At 39.7% G+C, this 21,150-nt stretch overlaps 1 protein-coding gene across 1 annotated transcript in view; it reads left to right on the forward strand.

Annotated features, from left to right (window-relative positions):
- Positions 1-21,150, forward strand: part of EBF1 (early B-cell factor 1) — a 281,018-nt gene that overhangs the window by 175,003 nt on the left and 84,865 nt on the right. The window contains exon 6 of the mRNA XM_009333536.1: positions 6,551-6,668. Coding sequence (XP_009331811.1) covers positions 6,551-6,668 — 118 coding nt within the window. The remainder of the gene's footprint in view (positions 1-6,550; positions 6,669-21,150) is intronic.

Here is a 21,150-nt window from a genome sequence, read left to right on the forward strand (position 1 = left end):
GAGGGCATTATCACTGAAGGAGAAAGTGGAAAAAGGACTCTCACCAGCAGAGGGATTTAGGCCAAGCAGTCACCCCTGGGGCCTGTCAGAGCTTGCTTCACAACATGTACACTCTGCTGGGTTTGTGCTCATCCAGGCTCGAGGCTGATTTTCATATGGTAATGCCTTTGCGTGTTCTCTCAGAACAGCAATCAGGAGCCTGTGTCGGCGGGTAGGTAGGACATAGGAAAGGTTGTTGATCTCTTGACTTGTAAAGACATTCTGTCATACAAACCCAGCTTCACAGCAGTTGAGCTTTCCGTGTGTAAACAGAGACTGCTTAATTACACAGGTCATGTCAATTAGTGTGACCTTAGCATTTTCAAGAAATTAATCACTTTCAGCCGAGTGAACCACTCATACTATAATACAGGGTGGTATTGAAGCTTGCAGCATTCTGTTAAGTGCCCAGGCTTATTGTTTTACAATAGCTGATTTTGTTTCTTTTCTTTTTTTTTTTTTTTAATTTTGAACTTGTTGCTCTTTTATCAATAGACTTCTTAAAATAAACCAGCCAGACTCTACAGAGTCCAGGCTTCATTTATCATTTCTTAGGGTGAAAAGGACCAAACATACACATAGTATCTCAATAATATGATGGACCTCGATGTTTGAGATAATGTTGTATAGGAACCAAGTGAAATCTGGGCCCCTGTGAAGTCAGTGGTGGGTTTGCTCTCAGCTACCTTTGAAATATAGACTTACAAGGTCTCTAATAGTTATGTCAAAGTTCTGGTTAAAAACCAGACACTTTTTAAATAGTAGCATGCTCTTTTTACACAAAAAAATGGAGACTTTCCCTCCTTTTACTTCATTCCCCTATCTGTTCTGGACTGTTCTATCTGTTCTGAGTTGAAAAAAAAAAAGGAGATTTGTCCATCTTTTGGCCATGGTCTCTCATTCATCAGTCCCCAGAAGTTGCTAGGAGTTATTAGAACGCAGATTATGGTTTTGGTGGGAGAAATAGTGAAGGGCCGGGGACACGAGTCTTGTACTATCTAAGGACTGGCCCTGCAGAAAATTTCCTTTCTTAGTAGTTTTTGGGTTTTTTTCCTGCAGCAGGGGATTGTCTGTATGTGTTGATTCGGGCGATCTGTGTGTGAAACTTCATTCCAACTCATATATAGAAATGAATTAGGAAGTTTTATCCTGAACTTTGCATACAAATGTAGTAGTGTGATAAGCCTAACATAAAAGCAGTTGTGGGCCTGAAAGGAAATACATTTCTCTGCATGTCTGAGATGTCCAGGCATGTGACAACTGGAGCGGTGTCAAGTGCCAGCAAAAGTGTGTGCTGGAGCAGTGCTGGCCCTGGCTGTGTTAGTTGTGTCTCTATTAGCAGAAGGAGACAGTCAGAGAGGAGAAGTCAAGTACTATGCAGGGACTCAAGACAGTTGAGTTGAGTGTTCAGCTATGCTACAGACTCCCTGCTTGTCCTTAAGAAAATAATTTCGCCTCTCTGTGTTTCATCAGCCCAATTGCACAAAACATTTGGTGATATCATGTTATTGTCACCTTTGGCCAACCTCGCCTTTTTATTCCAGAAATCCCATGAAGCAGATGCTCAGCCTGGTTTTGCATTCTTCATCACAATAAGTCACCAGTCTTGGTAGGATGGGCTGTAGTGCCCCAATTAGTGGTGGTGGTGGTAATAATAATAATAATAATAAGTAGATGGTATCATGCGTGAACTCTGCTCAGATTTTCTTTTTCAGCATTACAAACTCATTCATACAACCTAAACAGTTTTGTATGTTATTGTAATTAATGAAACCCAGGTGCCCTAGTTATCTTGTTGTTCTTGTTTTAGCACAACTGCTTAGAAACTGACACATGTCAAGTTTTAATTTAGAGGAAACTTTTCAGACTGAGTCACTGCATAAAACCCCAAACATTCATTTATTATGAAAACCTTGAAAGTCACTTAGAAATTGCCATGCTGTTTGATTCTGTTACCACAACCTCTTCCTCAGCCTAGGCTGCTAGTTTGCCTCCATGGGACGCTGCCACTCATGTTTGAATTGAAGCCACTTGTGTCTTATTGCAAATTTGCATAAGAGACAGAGATGATGCCTCATGAATCCCAGATAATGGAATTTGGACATGCAAGGCTCCATCCCCAGAGAAGGGGAAGAGAAAAAAAAAAAGGCTGAAAAATAGCAGTGAGAGCTGTGGCCCAATTCAACAAGGTAATTAAGCGCCCGACCTGTCCTCAAGCACGTGAACAAAATTACTGAATGTATTGTACTTATGTGCTTTAAGTTAGGCACCTTTTTAAGTGTCTTGTTAAATCGAGAGAGATTTTTAGTTACTAGAATAAAGTCAACACATTCTAGGAAGAGGTCACTAAGTGGTGATAAAAATAAAGATGTTGCTCAAGCCGTTTCTGCATAGCTTTCAAAGAGCAGCAAACGTGGGAGTTACAGGTTTAACACTAATGACATACTTCAAACCTGGAAATCATCTTAATCAGATTTTCTCTGCCTTTGCAATTGGATGTTGGGGACATCGCAAAAATAGCAGATCCCTCACCATACATCGGAGAAAATTAAAAGCACAAGAAACATGCTATGTCTTAATCAGTTAGCAAAGCTTAATGGGCTGTGGTTAAAAATGAGGAGTCCTGCAATGCTTAATTTTGATATATTAGGTGAGGTACTACAACAAATAAACAGGCCGAGTGCTAAACGTGGATAAATAGCTTGATCTCCAGGCTCCTGGTCTCTGAATATTTTTTTTTTAAACTAAGCTCCAAAGTATTCACAAACTGAACTATTTAATGGCAGGCAGAATAATTCACAGAGCCATGATACGTTAATGCAGTTGATAGTGCCAACTTCATTGAAGAAAGTTGTAAACTGATGTGTTTCTTTCATACCTCTGTCTCCCCTGGTGTTGATACAGGATTTAAATTCAAAAATCTATGAAGGGCTAAAGCTCAAAATCATTTTCCATGTTTGCCTGTCCCAAATTAAAACTGTGTTTTGTTGACAAAATTTGGAAAGGTTTGAGATTTGGCAGGCCTGGTTGTCCCTGTGCTTACATTAATGTGTCAGCACCTCATTAATCATTTATTAAACTGTAGTGTGCCTTTCCCTCTGTTATGGTCTGTGTTTTAGGATGCCTCAGTGCCCATTCCACATATACTTTGGCTCTCCCCTCCCCCTAATTTTATGATTTCTCCACAAATTATTTTTAGCATGTGCTTTAACTTGAACATATCCCAGTCGTTTCAAAATCAAAATGAGGAGGGTGTAGTATTTTTTTAGATTAAAAAATATGAGCAGAACTGTAAGTATGTAAGTGCTCTGTAGCAATCCAAGTATGTAACTGTGGCACACAATATTCAAGGTGTATTTTTTTTTCTGATAATAATTAAGGGCATTAATATTTCGTTAGTGCAGTGTATGTTCAGTATTCCTGTATTAATGAGATTTTACATTTAAAGAATTAAGCAGTAAGCGTGTGCTACTTCTTACAGGTGCACTATGAATAATCATTTTTTTTCAGACAGATACATAAAGTAACCACTTTTTTTTCTGCATTTCCTGAGACTGGAAACAGTTTCTCTTGGGGATTCCTTTTATAGTTTCTTCTGCTAACGACACCGACGAACCACACCAATGTGGTCTCTTTGTAGTAAATCAAACTCTCTGTTCAGGAGGTAGGTAGGAAGACACTGTTAAGTAATTCAAAATATGTTGCATCAACTGTTTCGGAAGCTTGAGGAGGGAAAATTAAATGTAGATTTACTCACATAAAACTGACCTCACTAGGATTGTTTCCTTGAGTTCTTCCCTAGAAAGGTGCATGTATAAAGGCAGCTACTTATATGTAAGTTTTTCACAGGTTTGAGACCTAACTTGCTATTATGACTCTTGACCCGTTATTTTTCTGGAATCCTGTTTCTAGAAATGTTCAACAGTTTGGGTTTCAGCAGAGGATTGATTAGGTTCAGTGGGAAATCTGTGTGTACCTATATGGTTTTAGGATTGGAGAAAATATTTCATGTTGTAGTCATTGTTATTAATTGTAATACTGTTAATTTTCATATGCATCTAAGCAGGCCCATAGAAGAAGATAATGAGCTGGCGTAAATCATGGAGCTGTGACAGGCAATGCCAGCTAAGGATTTGGCTCAAAATCCCAATTGCAAAGAATTTACAATGGTTGCAAGTGCACAAATAAGATTGCAAACCCTGAGCCACTTACTATAAGATCATATTTTATTGAAAATATCATAAACTTTATTCTGTCCCTCAGGAATGCAATGGATAAATTACTTTTGAAATCCCTTTTGGAATTTTATATATAGGGCTTGGGCTTTTTTCCCCCTTAGTTTGATTTCAGAAAAACTTACCTGCAGTGTTTGGTGCTTTCTTTTTCCCAAATTTCCATCTGTAAGAGCTCTTGAATCATTTATTCTGTATTTTAATATCTTTCACTTAAAAGACGCACAAAATTCTATTGCCTGGAATGCCATTCTGAGGGACGGTTTTAGGATCCTTTAGATGTAAACTATTCTCTTTTGTATTCCTCTTTTTAAAGACAAAGACTTCGGGATTACCTATGGGCAATTTGGCAGCGTTGCTTACTTTATATTTTTGAGCATTTTAATCGGTGGTCAGAAATAGTTGGAAAATTTTTTCTTTAACTTTTTTTTTTAGATCCAATTCAAGTGATGAAATTCAATTGTTGTAAGTGATCCTTTAAGTGTCCCCATTTGACCAACTTTGAGAGGCAGCAGCTTCCTGAGAGAGTTGAAGCAATGTTTGCCAATCCTTGTAAAGCATTTCACCTCTTCAGAGGCTAAAGCCTCTCAAAACCAAGAACAATTAAAGCGAGAGCCTTTCAGGGCGACTGGGGAATTCAGCAAAATAAATCAGAAATCCTCTGCCATGGCTCTGGAGGCTTGCCTCATTATAAGAGCAGATCTATTAGCCCCCTTGCCATTGTCTTTCATTTCTCAAGTGAGGTGATTCTAATTAAATTAATCTGCATGTCAATCTATCGGTGATCAATCAAAAGGGCTGAGGTCCCCCTTTGCGGCAGTGTGCTTGCGGCTGACAGGGGCTGATAATGGAGGAAGAAATAAACTGTCGAGCAAAGTTAATTAGTCAACATAATAGGTGGATTAAACAGGAGCTGCTGATTGCTGTTTCACATGTCGAAGCATGAGGTGGGAGCTGAAACTGCAATTAACAGACAATTATTATATTTGGTTGTAAGAGGTCGCATGAATAAACATATCTCTGTGGGTTTCAGTTTTTAATCCCTTTCGCTGTTTAATGTAAGGAGAAGTGTAGGTCATTTCTTCTTATTGTTTTAGTCGAAGTTCTCAAAGGCGGCGTGTGCTCCTGGTAAACCAGCACCAGCTGAAGGCCAAATCTTTGGCTGGGGTAAAACCCTGGGAATGCCATACTTTGTTGGGAAAAGGCTGTGGGAGGGGGTGACTGAATGAAAGCCAGGGAGGCTATGAGGTCGCTTGGTCTGAGTGGGGTGGGAGGAGAACCGGTGTGATGAGCTCCCAGCTCTGCCAGGGACTTGCCCCATGCATCCCCCCCTTTTCTCCATGATGGTTCGTGGCTCGGGTGCCCTCAGCCTGAACAGGGATTTCCTATAGGATGGTGCCTGCTGAGCCTGAAGGTTGAGAGGTCCCTCTGGACACCTCTGAGCAGTTGGGTCTTCTAATCTGGACCTAACACTTACCCATTTGCCCCTGCTGGGTTGGCTCCTTTCCTGCCGTGGGCTGCTCTGGGGAGCAGAAGTGTCGGATCCCGCCTCCAGGGCAGTGCTTCACTGTCTCCCTCCCCTCGCCTCAAACCAAATCCCAGGTGTTGACATTGAGATAAGTTGAGAAATACAAATAATTCTAATGCTGGATGAATAGGGTTGTGTTCTCCAGCTCAAGACCCCACTGTCAAGCATGTGTGTGTACACAAACATACCTATACATACTCCCTGAGATAGAGCTCAGGAAAAATTTGGGCAAGTTCAACAACCTGTAGTGACTGTACTGAGGGGAGAGCAGTAGAAAGGGTGGGGGGAGGCATGCAACAACTCTCATTGCAACTTCACAAAATACACTTTTGTTTTCTTTTATTCTGAATGGATTCTCATTTGCAATGTCAACAGCTCTATCTACTTCAGCATGGAAACTGAAGGATAATTTAGGGTGAAACACAGCTGCCCTTGTATATAGGGGAAAAAATACTTAATAAAGATCTTCTTGTTAAAATGATGGTTAACAGTGTGCCGTCTGCCATGCAGCTACAAACTCTGCAATTTAACTTAAAACTTCATCAAAAGCTTGTGATGCCAAAGACCCACTCATCAATAGCGTCTCTTGTTAGATTTGTACAGCATAAGCACCAGTTATTATGCGAAATAGCTATGCAATTTTCTACAGCTCCAGCTGTTATTTATTTAACTGAGTTTATTACACTCTGTGCTTCTTAAAAAACATACATATATATCCAATTTTTCCTCCATTTTGCTCTTGTGCTTGCAGGTTGTGGTATCTACAACAGTCAATGTTGATGGCCATGTGTTGGCAGTGTCAGACAACATGTTTGTACACAACAATTCCAAGCATGGGCGGAGAGCTCGAAGACTTGATCCCTCGGAAGGTACGCCTTCTTATCTGGAACATGGTAGGCATATCATTTTCATTGGTTGGCATTGCTACTTTAAATGTGGATTTATTTGGTTTGTGTCTCTGGCTACTGGTTTCAGATTGTCCTGTAACAGTTTATACCTTTGGGACCGATATTTTAGAGACTGGCCTCCAGACCAGGAGGAATGGAGGAAGGGGGGAATTTTTCAAGTAGGTCAGCACTAAATGTAGTGAAATGACAAGCCAGTAGGCAAACATGGTGCAGAGTCTGTCCTGTGTATCAGTGAAGTGTGGTGATTTCTTTTTTTTTTTTTTTGGTTGCATATATTCAGCGCCCAAAATTGGAGTCTGATCTTTTCCAAATTGCCTTGATTTTTGACTCTGCACCTAAAGGATGTTGCATATTTTCTGAAGTGCTCAGCACCCAAATTTTGGATTGGATTTCTCCTATCTATAGAGTGCTGAGCTCTCTAGGAGATTCAGCTGTTCCTTTGAATTGCCCTAAATGAAAGCAGAGCCCTTTTGGAAATCCATCTGCTTACTCAAGCCGTGGACGAATGTTCTCTTCTGGCTCCAGCTGTGCCAGCTGAGGAAGTTGCTCTTCCCTGCGTGCCACAGCTGCTTGTCTCTCCTCCCTGCTGCAGGCTATTATCCACCATGGACATGCCAGCTAAGATGGTTGTCTGATTGCTCCCTAGTCTCCTTCAGTCCAAAGAAGTTCATTTGAGTTAAACTGTTTAAATTATAACTCTTTGCCAATCTAGCTTATTTTGCTGAAATGATTGAAGGAGAAATGGTGCAAAGCAATTTGTCTGGCTTTTCTGAAAGGACAGTAAACCCCAGCAAGGGTGGGATGGGAGCACGTGGCTGGAAGCAGCCTGGAGGACAGTAATCTTTTCCGTAAGATCAGCTGGTCCTGGAAGAGAACATCTGCTGGTGACTGTAGGTGCTTAAAATGGGAGTTGTTGAGTGCAAATGTACTTTGAAAAATCTGGATTTGATTAATGTTTTGTTTTGATCTTTGTCCTCAAAGTTGATGACTACTACTGAAAAACAAAACAAAAACAGAGGGCATTTCACTCCCCTCTCCCTGTTCCAGCTTGGTAGAATAGCTCTTTGTCATCAAAGCTGTTTGTAATCCTAAATTCAATAGGTGCTTGCTCCCTCTAAGAGATGTGTACTCTCAGCTTCCATTGAAGTAGTTGAATGTAGAAGGCACCAGTCCTTTATGCTGGTTTGTTTCACAAATATTTGCCAAGGATCTGATGAATAATTAAATAGATTTTTCCAAAGAGTTTGAAGAAACCAGATAAAATTTTCTCTGGGAAAGCGAATGCTGCTCAAAAAAATGTTAACTAGATATGTTAAAAGAAATTATTAATACTGAGAAATGGGCAAATGTGTGGGTTTCTACTACTCAGTGGATTCCTGTGGAAATAGCTTTCTATTCTGTTTATGCTTTCAGTCATCAGTCCTGCAAACACTTATGCATATATTTAAGATTATGCACACATATGGTCCTGTTGGGATCAATGAGGCTTCTTGTGTCAGTAATGTTGAGGGTATTGATAAGTGTTTGCAGAATTGGGTCTGTAGTTCACACTTACTAACCTAAAATTCTTAGCTCAGCAGCGTTTCTCATTATATAAACATAACTTACATCTGTATTTATTTAGGTCTAACTTTTTATGTAGGCTATGAGCCATTTTCAGCCATAATTCATGTTATAGACTTTTTTTTCATCCTGCCAACAACCTAATTTAATAAACAAACTACTGTCATAATTTTTGCTGAATTTTTGTAAGGAATGTATGAACTCTGCCTTTATTAATTAGCAGAAGGCAGAACATTACAAAAGGAAACTTCTCTCTGTTCAACCTTGTAATCTTTCCATTAAGTCTAGTCTATCAAAAAGACACTCCTATTTTTTACTTATACTCCTACTAAAGTAGATGCCATCTTTTCCTCTCCACCCGCCCCCCGCAGTCTTCTCAGTGCCTGCTTTTGGTCAAGACAATACTTACTTTCTCATACATAAATGTTCTTATTCACATGCATGGTGTAATAGCATCTCATTTTACCACAGCTATCGTTCCCACTCCTACTACCTGAGGGATTCTGTTAGCAAAAGGAAACAAAAAAAGATAATGCTATGCTTACGTATCTACACAAACCCTAATTACTGTGCTAACATTAAAAGTCAACATCTGCAAAATATCTCCATGTGTACGTTTTGTGGGAAAGGTGGTTTTTCTAATCTGCTTTCTCAGGCACCTCTCAAGCAACCTCATAAAGCAACCGCTAGTAAATTCTTACTTTTGAATAGCAACCTCCACACTACAAAATTGCACTCTTCCCAAAGGGTTGGTGGAGCCTTTCTTTTTAACCTAAATCTTTCAATCCAGCTCTCCAGGAATTCTATGCACATTTGAGTCCAAGAGACAGGAAAAAAAAAAAAAAAAAAAAAAAAATCCAGTAACTGTTTTAGTGTTGGTATTAGATGTCTAAAACACTTAACTGAATGAAAAAAAAAAAGTCTCAGCTGGGCTTAATGCTATTGAATTTTGGGCAACCACCACGAACCTTAGACCTGTTGGAACAGATGATAGTTTCCTCCACTGAAATTAATTTTTATCTAGTTTGAGTCCCAAAGTATACTATTTTTCTTCAGTTTTTGGAATTTTTATCTTGGATAATATCTTCAAGTGTAAGTAGCAGAGGCAATTTGTTTGCCTTTCCTCTTTCCAGCTTTTCTGCCTCCCTTGGAGCGGGGGGCAGATTGACCTGAACAGGATCTGTAAAAGGTGAAATGGGAAGCTAACGTAGTCATGGCTAGTTTGTCTCTGGTTTATTGCTCTGGTGAGCAACTTCTGATCATAGGTTTTTAAATGCTGGGACCTAAACTACAATATGCCCTTAACCAAATGTATTCCTGTATACTTTTCTAGATGTTTAACTCTTTAACACAAATATCTGATTGCAATAGAGAGGAATGCCTGACTGTGTGAGGACTCGGGAAAGGGGAGAGGGGATGTAGCAAGAAGGTGTGCTGGTTGCCTAGTTTAGTTAGACAATATCCAGCTTATTTTTCCTTACAAAGTTGTGTTGGGACATGCTGCTCTTAAACATGGAGTTGTGGTTTATGTGACACCTAAAAGAGACTTTGGGTGCCAAAAAGCTGGAAAGAAAGCTTTACCTCCTGATCCACTCAGGAGCTTGGTGTCTCCACATTCGGGTTTCACCATCTCATTAGCAGGTAAGCCTGGATTATTTTTGGGACATCCAACACATCTCTGTATCTTGCTTGTCAGATAGTAAAATGAAAGTTCCTTTTCGCAGCTTGTCTCTCTGGATATAACTAGGAACCTAGACCATGGTTTCGTATCCACATACTGTCCTCCTTGAAACCAGCGGGTTAAGAAGCTCATATTTCAAATAAATATATCTGTCTTTCAAAAGTAATAGCTGGCAGAGGCCAATTATTTCATACATCTCTGTGTGGTATAAATAGGGTAAGCCACAGTAATCTGTGGTTTTCGATAATTATCACTTTTTCATTCACAAATAGTTGGATCCTCACTTGTTTTATATTTATGGTAAACCAGAAAGCCGGTGTGGTTGACCTTTCTAAATTGTACATATATAGTAAGATGTATAGTGAAGAGCCAATAGGCCCCAACCAGTAGAATATATTTCAGCTTGTAGTTCATCCCAGGGTGTCAATTTTAAAAGCAATATCTTTCCAATGCAATTTAAGTGACTAGCTTATGAAAGGGGGGAATTCTGACAGGGTTTGCAACAACCCTTTTCAAGTTTACCAGCATGAAGTCCACCGCTGCAGATGTCTGCAAAGTTTCCAGTTAAAACTCTCATATCACTGCAAAGTAAAAATTCTTTTTTCCCCCCAATCTTTGAATGGCTTTACAAGAATGTAAAGCCAATTGTAGCATCAGTTTCTCTATTATTTTTCCTTGCTGGCAGAATGCAATGCCCTCGAAAAATGATAGTCCCCGAGACTCTGTCAGTTTGCATGCTCTAACACTTTATTATCTAATGATCTAATATGCAACAAGGCAAAGAGGGGGTGCTTATCACCCTGACAGGATGCCTAAGAGAAGTGACTAAATTACTTTATGTACCATTAGCACTAGCTGCCACGGTGAACTCACTGTGAGCATTTATGCAAATATTCCTGAATACATTCAAGTGGCCTTGTCAGGAAGACGACTGACAAGCAGCTTAAATGCTTGGGTTTTTAAAGGGACAGTTTTATTTCTTTTTCTTTTCCTTCCTCCTCCTCCTCATCCATAGGAGAGTGCTGAAGAATTAGGTGATGGTGAGGTTTCCTGGCGATTTGGTTCCGAGTCAGCTCAACAGTAGCAAAAGATGAAAGATTCAGGGTAGAAATAGGGACAAATTTAAGACATGATGTCAGAATTTGCAGATGGAAGCAGAGACAACCGTGACTTCTAAAGCAATGTCCTGCCGTTATTTTAATATGCAATATACGTAAATCTGTGTGTCTGTGTATATATCTAAAATAGGTCATTATATAGCAAAACCATTATTAGTGTCTGCCTTATACTGGAAATGATAGCGCATGGCAGGATTGCTTGATGACTCTATTGTGGTACCTGAGACCGTCAAGCTTTTACAGTGTTGTTTTAGTTCATGATAGTAATGAGTGATTCAGACCATTCGCTGTCTGCAGGTGCAGAACCTCCTACAGTAAATGAAGAGTAGTAGTTGCTGTGCCTCAGCTGGGTACATCAGGTAGATCCTCTCATCAGCAGTGGGCCATTTAAAGAGCTTTTCTTGCCAATCCTGCCCATCCTGGGCAATCTGAGAGCCCACAGCCACCACAGTAGGCACATTCACAGATTTTCCACTAAATCTTCAGATTTGAAAACAAAAATGATTGCTAGGCTGTGCCTTAGTTGATTAGATATTTTCTATTTAGGTTAATAAAAAAGGAAAGTTTTTCCCAACCTTATAAACTATTTTGAGAGAACAATCTTTAAAATAAAGTTTTGAGGCTGACTGCCTTTAAGTATCGTTGTTATCTAGTCTGACTGTAACAGAATTGTTGAGAATGGTCATCGCATACCTTGAATTTAGCTGCATGTGCTGGGCACACCAGTTGATGATTCCTGAAAGATGCTCAGAAAACTTAGTGACCTGGTTCTTGTGCTGTAAGCGGCTTTGCCACGACATTAACCACTACATTTTTGGCGGTGTGGAGAGTCACGAAGAGGATGCCCCTATCAGCTCCATTTTAACCATTTCAACCCTGAATCCCTTGGTATTGCATGTGTCCATGCTAGTTGACAAAATTGTTAATACAAGACAGAATACTGACTGAAGCGAAAAATATTAGCAAGTTGAGAAAGGTTAATCTTCAAAACTTGATACATTTTACCCTTAGATGGTGTAAGTTGAGATTCTTAATCAAAGTTAGGGACTCCTGCATTCACAAACTGACCAGGTTTAAACAAAGAAACTTTAATGTTTGACTTGTTTCATCTATGCGTGGAAGCACCTGTTATATCTTGGTGCTTCACTTAAGAATGTTTTCATGATTATGTGAAAAATATAAACACACAAGCTTTTTCTACACCGTATCATTCCATATAGAGAAATGGAGTGGGCTTGATTTATTATTTAGAAGGGATATATTGATAAAAAATATTAGGATTCTACCACTCTACTTGAGGGGATCTTGTATGTTATTCTGAGTTAAGTCTGCTTTCTAATTTATTTTCTATGAGGGAAGAACACCTAGGGTTGTTGGACATCTCTATGCATACACAAGGGAAAAAAATGTGACTTTCAGAACATTGCACAACATGGATAGTAATAACAGTAAGTGAGCCTTGATATACTGAAGGATTGCAAAACTTCAAGCTGGAAATCATTTTCTTTACTTTTGCCAAGTTGTCTTTTTCATATCAGTTCCTTCATAAATGCAGTGACTCATAAATTCAGGCAATTTTTTACATAATGGCTTGTTATGTGTTCTTGGAGCTTGACCTCACCAAGCATATAATATTAACCTCTTCGCTGCCCTGTGGACTTACTGTATGTTTCTAATATAAGTGAGCACACCAGGGCTGGATTAGTCCAGTATGTGTTCTCAGATGGAGCTACAGCATATGTCCCTCTGAAGAGACAAAACATGGCCAGAAAGTTAAGGTGCTTCACTTGAGAGAATTTGTAGATAAAGACTCCGGTATGATCTCAACAAGATTTTAACTCTGGGGACCACTGAAGTAAGTTGCCAAAACTGTGGCAGGTTCTCTGCAGGTTGCAAATGTTAAGTTGGGATGTGGTATCTTCCTAAAAAGTATACAGCAGTTCGGGGAGACGTTAATGGTTTGAGTAATTCCTCACCGAGGAATTGCTGAGTGAGGTTCTCTGGTGGGCGCTATGCAGGATGTCAGGCTGCGTGACCGAAAAGGTCTCTTCAGGAGTAAAATCTTGGGATCCATCAGGTTAGCAAAACACAGCAGAGCTCAGATTTGTACAGCTCCAATTTAGGTAACCAAAACTGTGTTAACTAAATTATGCCCCACTGAATTATGCTGTTTTCTTTTTCTAATCTTCACCAGAGCAGAGTAGAGTAGCTGTCTGCAGGCCCAGGCCCCTGCTTCTTCTTTGGATATTACTGAGCATTTCACAAGAACAGGGTGGGTGGGTAGGTGGAGCTGCCCTTCTCACAGACAGTCACATCAAACAGAAAGCAGAAAATCTTCTGTTTCTATTTGTCTAGGTCATAAATCAGCCATTAAGGAGAGGTACTCAAAAGCTTAGAATATCTGGCTGCAGCAATTTTGATTATTCAAAATTTATTTTTAGTCTGAGGCTAAATGAAAACAAGATTTAAACAATTTTCTTGGAGGTGGATTTTTAATGGTTGATTCGGGTGAGGAGATTCCAGAATTTCAGTTCTGCCATTAAGCTGCAGGTTTTTCATGAAGTGGGAGGTTTGAGTTTGTGATTTTTTTCATTATTTAAGCATTATTTCATAACATATATGTACTAACACTTCTGCCGCCATGTCGCAGGAGACTTAAGAGATACCATTTTAAGTACTCTAGTCTTTAATAAAAAGGATTGCTGTGACATAATGCCCATGGAAATACCTCCTGAAAAGTCAAGTTTGGGTACTCCAATTACCACAGTTAGAAAGGATTCCTGCTTGACAGTAACTTATCAGCGATCTAGTGTCATGTCTAATTGAAAAAGGAAAAAATGCTACAATGGAAGCGAGAGACACCTTCATTTTAAAAGGATAAGGTGTGGCAGTTTCTACCCATGAGCAGCTGCCCTTTATATTTTTCAAATAAATGAAAAATAAAACAGCCCTTCCCCCAGAATATCTAAACGATGTCAAGCTGTGATATGTTGTTACCCTCTATAGTTACGAGGATGTCATGAATTCATGGAGAAATAGTAACGGGATGAAGATAGAGTGCATTTCATGAATTTCCCAGAGGAGCTTTCAGAACTGTGCTCCCAAAATTGCAAAAAGAAGAAAACATGGGGAAAACTGTCATTAAAATTTGATACAGATTTGTGTGGGAAAACCTGTTTTGTTACAGCAAACAGATAAGGGAGAAAAGTTCAGATGGAAATTCTCCAACCACCATGAGAGTTGACTCTTATTTGGAGAGTTAGATCAACCACTTTCTGAAGGTTTGAGGTTTCTCTCCAGACCTCAGAGGAACTGGAGTACAGTCATGCAAGTAGAAAAACCTTAGCTACTCTGGCAGAAACTTCACAGCTACCAGTACAGGAGAACATTCAGTAGCACTCAAATAGGCAATGAATATTCATAGATAATGAGCATTCATTACATTTCAATTTGTTTTGCTGGCCACCACGTCACTAATACAATGGCATCACAGGGGAGAAGAATGACATTAGGATTAGATAAATGTTTGAGAGATGCTGCACCGTATGGCAGTGAAGTTTTGCCAGACGTTGTTTTTCCAGCCTTCCAAAATGTGCACACCAACAAATGACAAAACATTATATTTTGTAATATGATTAATATTATTTCTGAACAAATTCCTCTAACTTAGCTTTTTTATTATAGGATGCCTTTATTGTTGTTATGTTGGGAAAAGATGTTTTTTCACTCCAGTCCCCTGCTGATTTGGGCAGAGTACAAAGGAAAAGGATTTTGTGAATTGTGGTTTGTAAATGAAGGCCAAGAACTAGTGATTTTTTGAGAATTCATCTGGATGTCGTAAAAGGTCATGATTATCCAAGAACGGTGTTCACAGCAGTTTGCAGGTATCTAGACATTTCCAAATGTTTCATGTTAGGCACCCCAGTATTTAAATACCCCAAAGCAATCGGTGGTTATGAAAGGTCTCTGTTCCCATGGAACTTATGTCCAAAGCTGTGAATCAGCTGAGTGCTAATGATCCCAGGATTAAGGTTTTGTTCAGATGAAAATTTTCCACCAACGTGCCATTTAGAATATTCTGATTAGAAAACTTCACAAATAATGAACTCAGTATTTTTTGCGTCTCAGGCTGCACAACTTCTCATTGAACTGAGAGAAGAGCAGTGTGAGCATTCAAGTCTCTCTCTTACTGTCTATTGCGGGGTGCCTGCCAAGTGTTTCCCCAGCAAAATGAGTATTTGACAAAGCTCCTCCACATCCGAGGAAATGAGTTAATAGCATAAACTTGGAAACTGATGCAGAAAATGGAACCCACGAGGGTGGGATGTTTGGAGTGGTTATTCTAATCTGGGTTGCTATCTGAAACTTATTAATGTTAGTAGTAAAGAATAAAAATAAACTAATAATAATTAATATTGGAATGGAGACAGGCTTTGTGTTTGGCCCAAATCCAGAATACAAGATTTTCAGGAGTGCATGGCATTGCAAAAAGTGTGCTTTCATTAAAGCTAGTAGTACAACTTCATAAAGTGTTTTTTAAAACCTTAGCCCAAACTGTTTGCTGAGCATAACCAGAAAGCTTTGTATGTCACAACTAGTCCTTTCTGCTTCCCACCTTCAGTCCATGAATTTATAGTTCTTTTTGTGACAAAACAAATCTTTAGCGTGGAAGTGACTGTAATATAAGCAGCACTGGTTTATGACCTCATTGAGTGAAGCGAATAGGGTTAGGAAGTTTATTAAAAAGATCAAGAATAAAGTTTTCTGAAAAACTTGTCTGAAATTTAGCAGTTTAAATTTATTTCTCAAAAGTAATTCAAACATTTAGATCTGCAAGTTAAGGTACGATGGCCACTGTGAGATGCTGAACAAGATACTGTTCTTCATGAAGTGGATGTTTAGGACTTTCTGAATTTCTGGTCCATTTTTGTGAGTCAAGTGATCACCCAAAAGTGTAGGTACCCCAAAGCAATCTTTTTGGAAATTCTTGGACCCAAAGCCAAACTCTCAAAGCACCAAGGTGCCTAAAGCTGCAGGGAGGTGTTTGGTGGAATTTTTAAAGCTCTGGCTACAGAATTTCTATGCCTGTCTGTCAGGTACTTTGAAAATTCCATTAGGTGCTTACTGGAACCACTGGATAGCTGGGTGCTTCCAAAAATCTGGTCCCAAATGCTGCAGGAACCTGTGTGCTTTTTACTGTACTACTGCTGAAGTGTCTGTTAGCAATGGGAGTATAAGGAAATTCAAAATTAGTTCTGTTTGGTTAATACCATGTCATGGTTTTGTAGCAACTCTCTCAGAGGTTCTGTATCTATCCCGTGAAAAAGCAAAGTGCGTTTCCTGCAGAGGTCCCTTTTGGGTTGTGAAATGGCAGCAGACGTGCTAGATCTTCCCTGCTGTTGGAGACTGAACAGACAGCTCGCGTTGCTGTTCGCTGAAAACCCAGGCTTGCATATGGAATTCATAGGTTTGGTGTTACCTGATCCATGCTGAGAGGGAAGGCCAGCACTCGGAGGTAAATTGCAGGCCTGACCGCAATGCTGCTCATCTTTCCAGCTGCAGCTTTACTTTGTGGGTTGGGGTTTGAGGGCACAGTGCTTTGCCGCAGTACGTTCAGGTGAGAGCATCGCTCAACTTCCTGGGCTCTTTGAAGAGATGAAGAGAGGGGAAAAAAATATTTCTGACCAGATTTGTCTCTCTGAGGCGCTGAAAGGTAAAGCAACTCTGATTAGGAGTCCTTTGGAGAAAATTATCCCCTTCCTGGGGATTGTGACCTTGAAGGCAACGGCGAGTGCTGCCTCCTCATTCAGCCCTGAGTCTGAGCAGAGGTGTCTGCTGGCGAGCCCAGAGTCAGGTGTCTGTTCAATATCAGCCGCCAAATATTTTTTATGGGGTTGCTTCTGGCTGCTTCCTACCTATGATATTGTCTTGCCGAGGTCCCTCGGTACTTTCAGGAGCCAGCGTGGAACTCCCGGGTCTCCAGGCTTCCAGAGGCGTCTGCCCATCTCTGCTCATTGTAGAGCGGAAACAGGATCCTAACTTAGGCAGACTGATTCACCCAGCCAGAGCTGGAGTCTGACTTTTTACATGCTGCAATGCCTTAGGTAGGTGGTCTGAATATGGCCCTAAATAAACAAATAAAAACATAACATGACTTTATCAGACACATTGAAAGAACAACTTCTCTAAGCATTTGTAGGCTTGAGTCCAAAGCATTCACTCCTCAGATTTTCAGCGTGCTGGTTTTATGTGGTGTCATTACTGGGCAGATACTATGAACTATAAATGTATTTTTATGCTTGTGTTTTTGCAAGTAAAGCCTAAATGGCTGGGAGAGGATGCTTGACCCTGCATTCAGAGCAGCACAAAGAACAGAGGAGGAAACAGTCTGAAAGACACTGAACAGGAGAGACAAGGAGGCCTCAGTCTTTGCAATGCAATCAGGGCTTCTGCTTGAAATGCAATTCAGGTTATGTCGCCTCCATTGCTGTCCCGCTGCCATCACAAACATGGGCTGAGTATTATATTGCATTACTGAATCAAACCTTAATAATTCAATTTATATTATTATTATTATTTATTATTATTATTTTGCTTATTTTTCTTATCCACCCTTCCCATGCCAGGTAGTCATTAGTTTGTAGTGTATTTCTGGACAGGACAGCAATTTAGTTAAACCTTCTGATCACTGGGATGCTTTTCTTACAGAAGAGCCAGATTGCCTACCTTTTCCCTTGGCCCAGGGCCTGGAAACCCGAGGCCGTCCATCGGACCTTGGTCTCTCCGTTGGCAGCTCTGTGTAACCTGTCACGGAGACAGCCTGAGCACAATTTTTGCACATGATGAATATGTATCTTTGCTGCATCTGGCAGGCTGCAACAATGAATGCAGAAGACTGTCATTAATAGATAATAAAAGCAGAAAGCAACATTAATGGGAATAAGCTTTTCTTTTACTGGGACTGATTATTACTCTTTTGTTCTTGGCCTGTGACTAGATCGAGCCACAAATAACAGCTACCAACGCTGTGTGCCTGCATGTGTTTTGTTGTTGGCTGGTTTTTAATCTGGAATATTTAACCATGATATCTTCAAAGTGCGATTGTGTCATACATTCTCATACGCTAATAGATTTCAAAGATGAAGAGCCTTGCTGCTTTATGTTTAGTCATGCCTTCATCTATAAATTTATGGCAGTATTATGGTTTAATGAATTGAACAAGTCCCAGAACAACAACAAAAATGCTTTTTTGTTTGAATTTAGATATTGCATACTTTGTTCTTCAAATGAATAATAAAATCAATATGTTCCTTTAGTGGTAAACTTCAGGCTAACTTCATCTCACATTACTAATCAAGTACTCAAGGATATGTGTGTGTACATATACATATGTGTGTGCGTGGTAAACAGGCACTTTCCGTTGTGGTGCTAGACATAGGCTGAACATTCGTATTCCAATAGCGATAGGCAAACCTCCGAGAACAGATGGAGCAGAGTTCAGCACAAAGGTTTAATCCTATCAGGATGATTCTTGTATGGCCATCTGGATAATCCGGCACACAAATTCAGTGCCTGTTAAAAATACAACGTAGGCCAAGATTAGCGTCACAGATTTTCCACTAGACTTGTTCATATTTGACTTTATGATTCTCAGACTCCAGAAAATTGCATTAGAGAGCAGCCTGTGATTTGTGAGAGAAATCAGACGAGGAATAAGAACTCTTAGGGTACTTGAATTTCCCTTGAAGAAACTGGATTACAGGCACTCCCTGTCCCTGCCACAATTGCTTTGTGTTTCTACACGGGTTGTTCTGCTTCTGAAAGATGGTTACTGCGAGCTCTCTGTTGTGGGCAGACTTTCTCAATTCTGCTGAACAAAGAGATTTCAGCTAAAAATTAATTTTAATTGGGGCTCTTGTTTTTACCAGGATGAAATAAATTCTTTATTTGCTGTAGAATCCATCTCAAGTGAACTTCTGATTGTTGCGCTATGTAATATAGCAGGGGTTTTAACTGATTTTGCAGGGGTGGAGTTCTGTTTTTTTCTTTGTGATAGTGAAAGATCCGTAAAAGTTTTAATTGCTACTAATATTTAGTCTGGGGGAGTGAGAATCTAGATTTAGATTGAACTCTACATTTCATCTAGAATAGTTTCTGTGTATCATCGACTAAACCTTGCCAGCGTGGCCGTGACATACCAGTGTACATCTGAACATCAATGTTGTGTTGAATCTGAACAATGATCTCTGCTGTTGTGCTCGGGATTCTGAGCTTTTTACACCTTGCAGGGATGGGATGCTGTGGCTCAGGAGCTTTTATCTAGTCCTATGATCTGACTCTAGAGAGATTTGCTGTGAGAGATTTACAATTTTGTTGAGGTACTGATGGAAAATAAAAGAGAGAAAATGAGACCAGGGTGATGGTGAAACAAAACATGAATTTAGAAATAGCACTCACCTGCTCTTCTGTTGGGTTGGGATTCAGCAAAACAGTAAACCACAGGGTTAACATTAAGCAAATGACTGGTTCCATCCTATAAAACACTTTGCTTGTTCAGGATCTTAGTTAGCAGCACTGAATGACCAGTCAGTTAAATTAAGTAGGTTTTGGGGTATGCGAGCTATGCAGCAATGTTTGTTTTGACAGACTTTTAGGGTTGATTTATATTACACATTTTGGGCTTCCATTTGCAAGGTTGCCTTCATCCTCACCCAGAAATTGCATCAGTGCAACTATTTTTAAACTTAATGCACTTAAGCGGATGCAGTCTCCTTTCTGGACTTGCCTATTGTTTTTAAAATAGTCACATTGGCTTAACTGGGCTCTGTAATTTCAATAGCAGAAGTTAAATCAGTAGCAAGCCGTTGAAATTGAAACAGGAGGGGCATACAGGATTTTTTTCATGGTTTTACTAACAAAGCCTTTAAAGTCCACATTCAGATAAAACGGTGCAATCCTGTGCATATATCACACCTTAGTCCTCTGCAATGCTATGGCCTTTGGCTTCCCATCTTTTAGGAACGCTGTTCCTGTGCCGTTGCAAGTCACCCCATGGGATGGAGGAAGGAGTGAAGAAATTGAGGTGCAATAATTTGGGGGCTCATAGTAAAGCATTTATCTTGCTTGGGGTCAAAATGTGCCTGTGCATCCCTGAGGGAGGAGAGCGTGCTGCAGCAGTCAGTGATTTGGTGCTTGGGTCTGAGCAAACTTGTCCCCAGTTGTAGAGCTGGAAGTGCTGCCAATATTTGGTAGGCCCTATGCGGTATTCTTGGATGCACTGTTTCTTCTCCTGATCCAGTGTGTGTATACCCCCTGTGCAACCGAGCTGCCCAAGGGAACAGAGACCGCGTCAGTGCTGGAGCTGAGTAACTGCATTGGTTTAGGCAGAGTGCTATGTTTGGCCGAGGCCACCCACAACAGTTTCTTCATGGATGACTCAAAATGAAAATCTTCCAACTTTGGGGCAAAAATAATGAATGCAAAAATTATAGCTTAATATCTGCTTGAAAGTTCCTTGAAATAAAAAATCAGAACAGTGTGTCAAAAGATTTCACAATAGAATTGTTAGACTTCTTGAAATATATATCTATATTAAAATATAGATATAGATTTATATGTAGAGAGGGCATATATATTTTTTCAATAATAATAATATACGTATTATTTATTTATATATATTTTTTCATGTTTTGGCTGAACCTATATATTGAATTTAACCAAATTTTAAACTTTTTTTGCAACATTGCGTTTTTCTTGGAGAACTTACTATTTGCCAAACAAACATGACAGAGCACTCTTTTGGAGGTCAAGTTTTACCTACTTGCAGTGAGATGCTAAGGACTCTTACTGTTTTATTAATTTTTGGAAAGCAGGAGGTACCTCCTGAAGTAAAAAACAAACAAGCAACCCCCCCCCCCCCCCCCCCCCCCCGAACTTCCTCTGTGATGTGAAAATGTTTAAAAGAATGCATAAAAATGCATTTCTTGCAATCGTATAGAGATAACTAAATTATTATTTTTATTTAAATGTTTTAAGTAAAATACACAGCAGATTTTTTTTTTAACACATCTCTCATTATTCA

Source organism: Pygoscelis adeliae, unplaced genomic scaffold (genome assembly GCF_000699105.1).
Source record: "Pygoscelis adeliae isolate BGI_AS28 unplaced genomic scaffold, ASM69910v1 Scaffold431, whole genome shotgun sequence".
Taxonomy (NCBI): Eukaryota; Metazoa; Chordata; class Aves; order Sphenisciformes; family Spheniscidae; genus Pygoscelis; species Pygoscelis adeliae.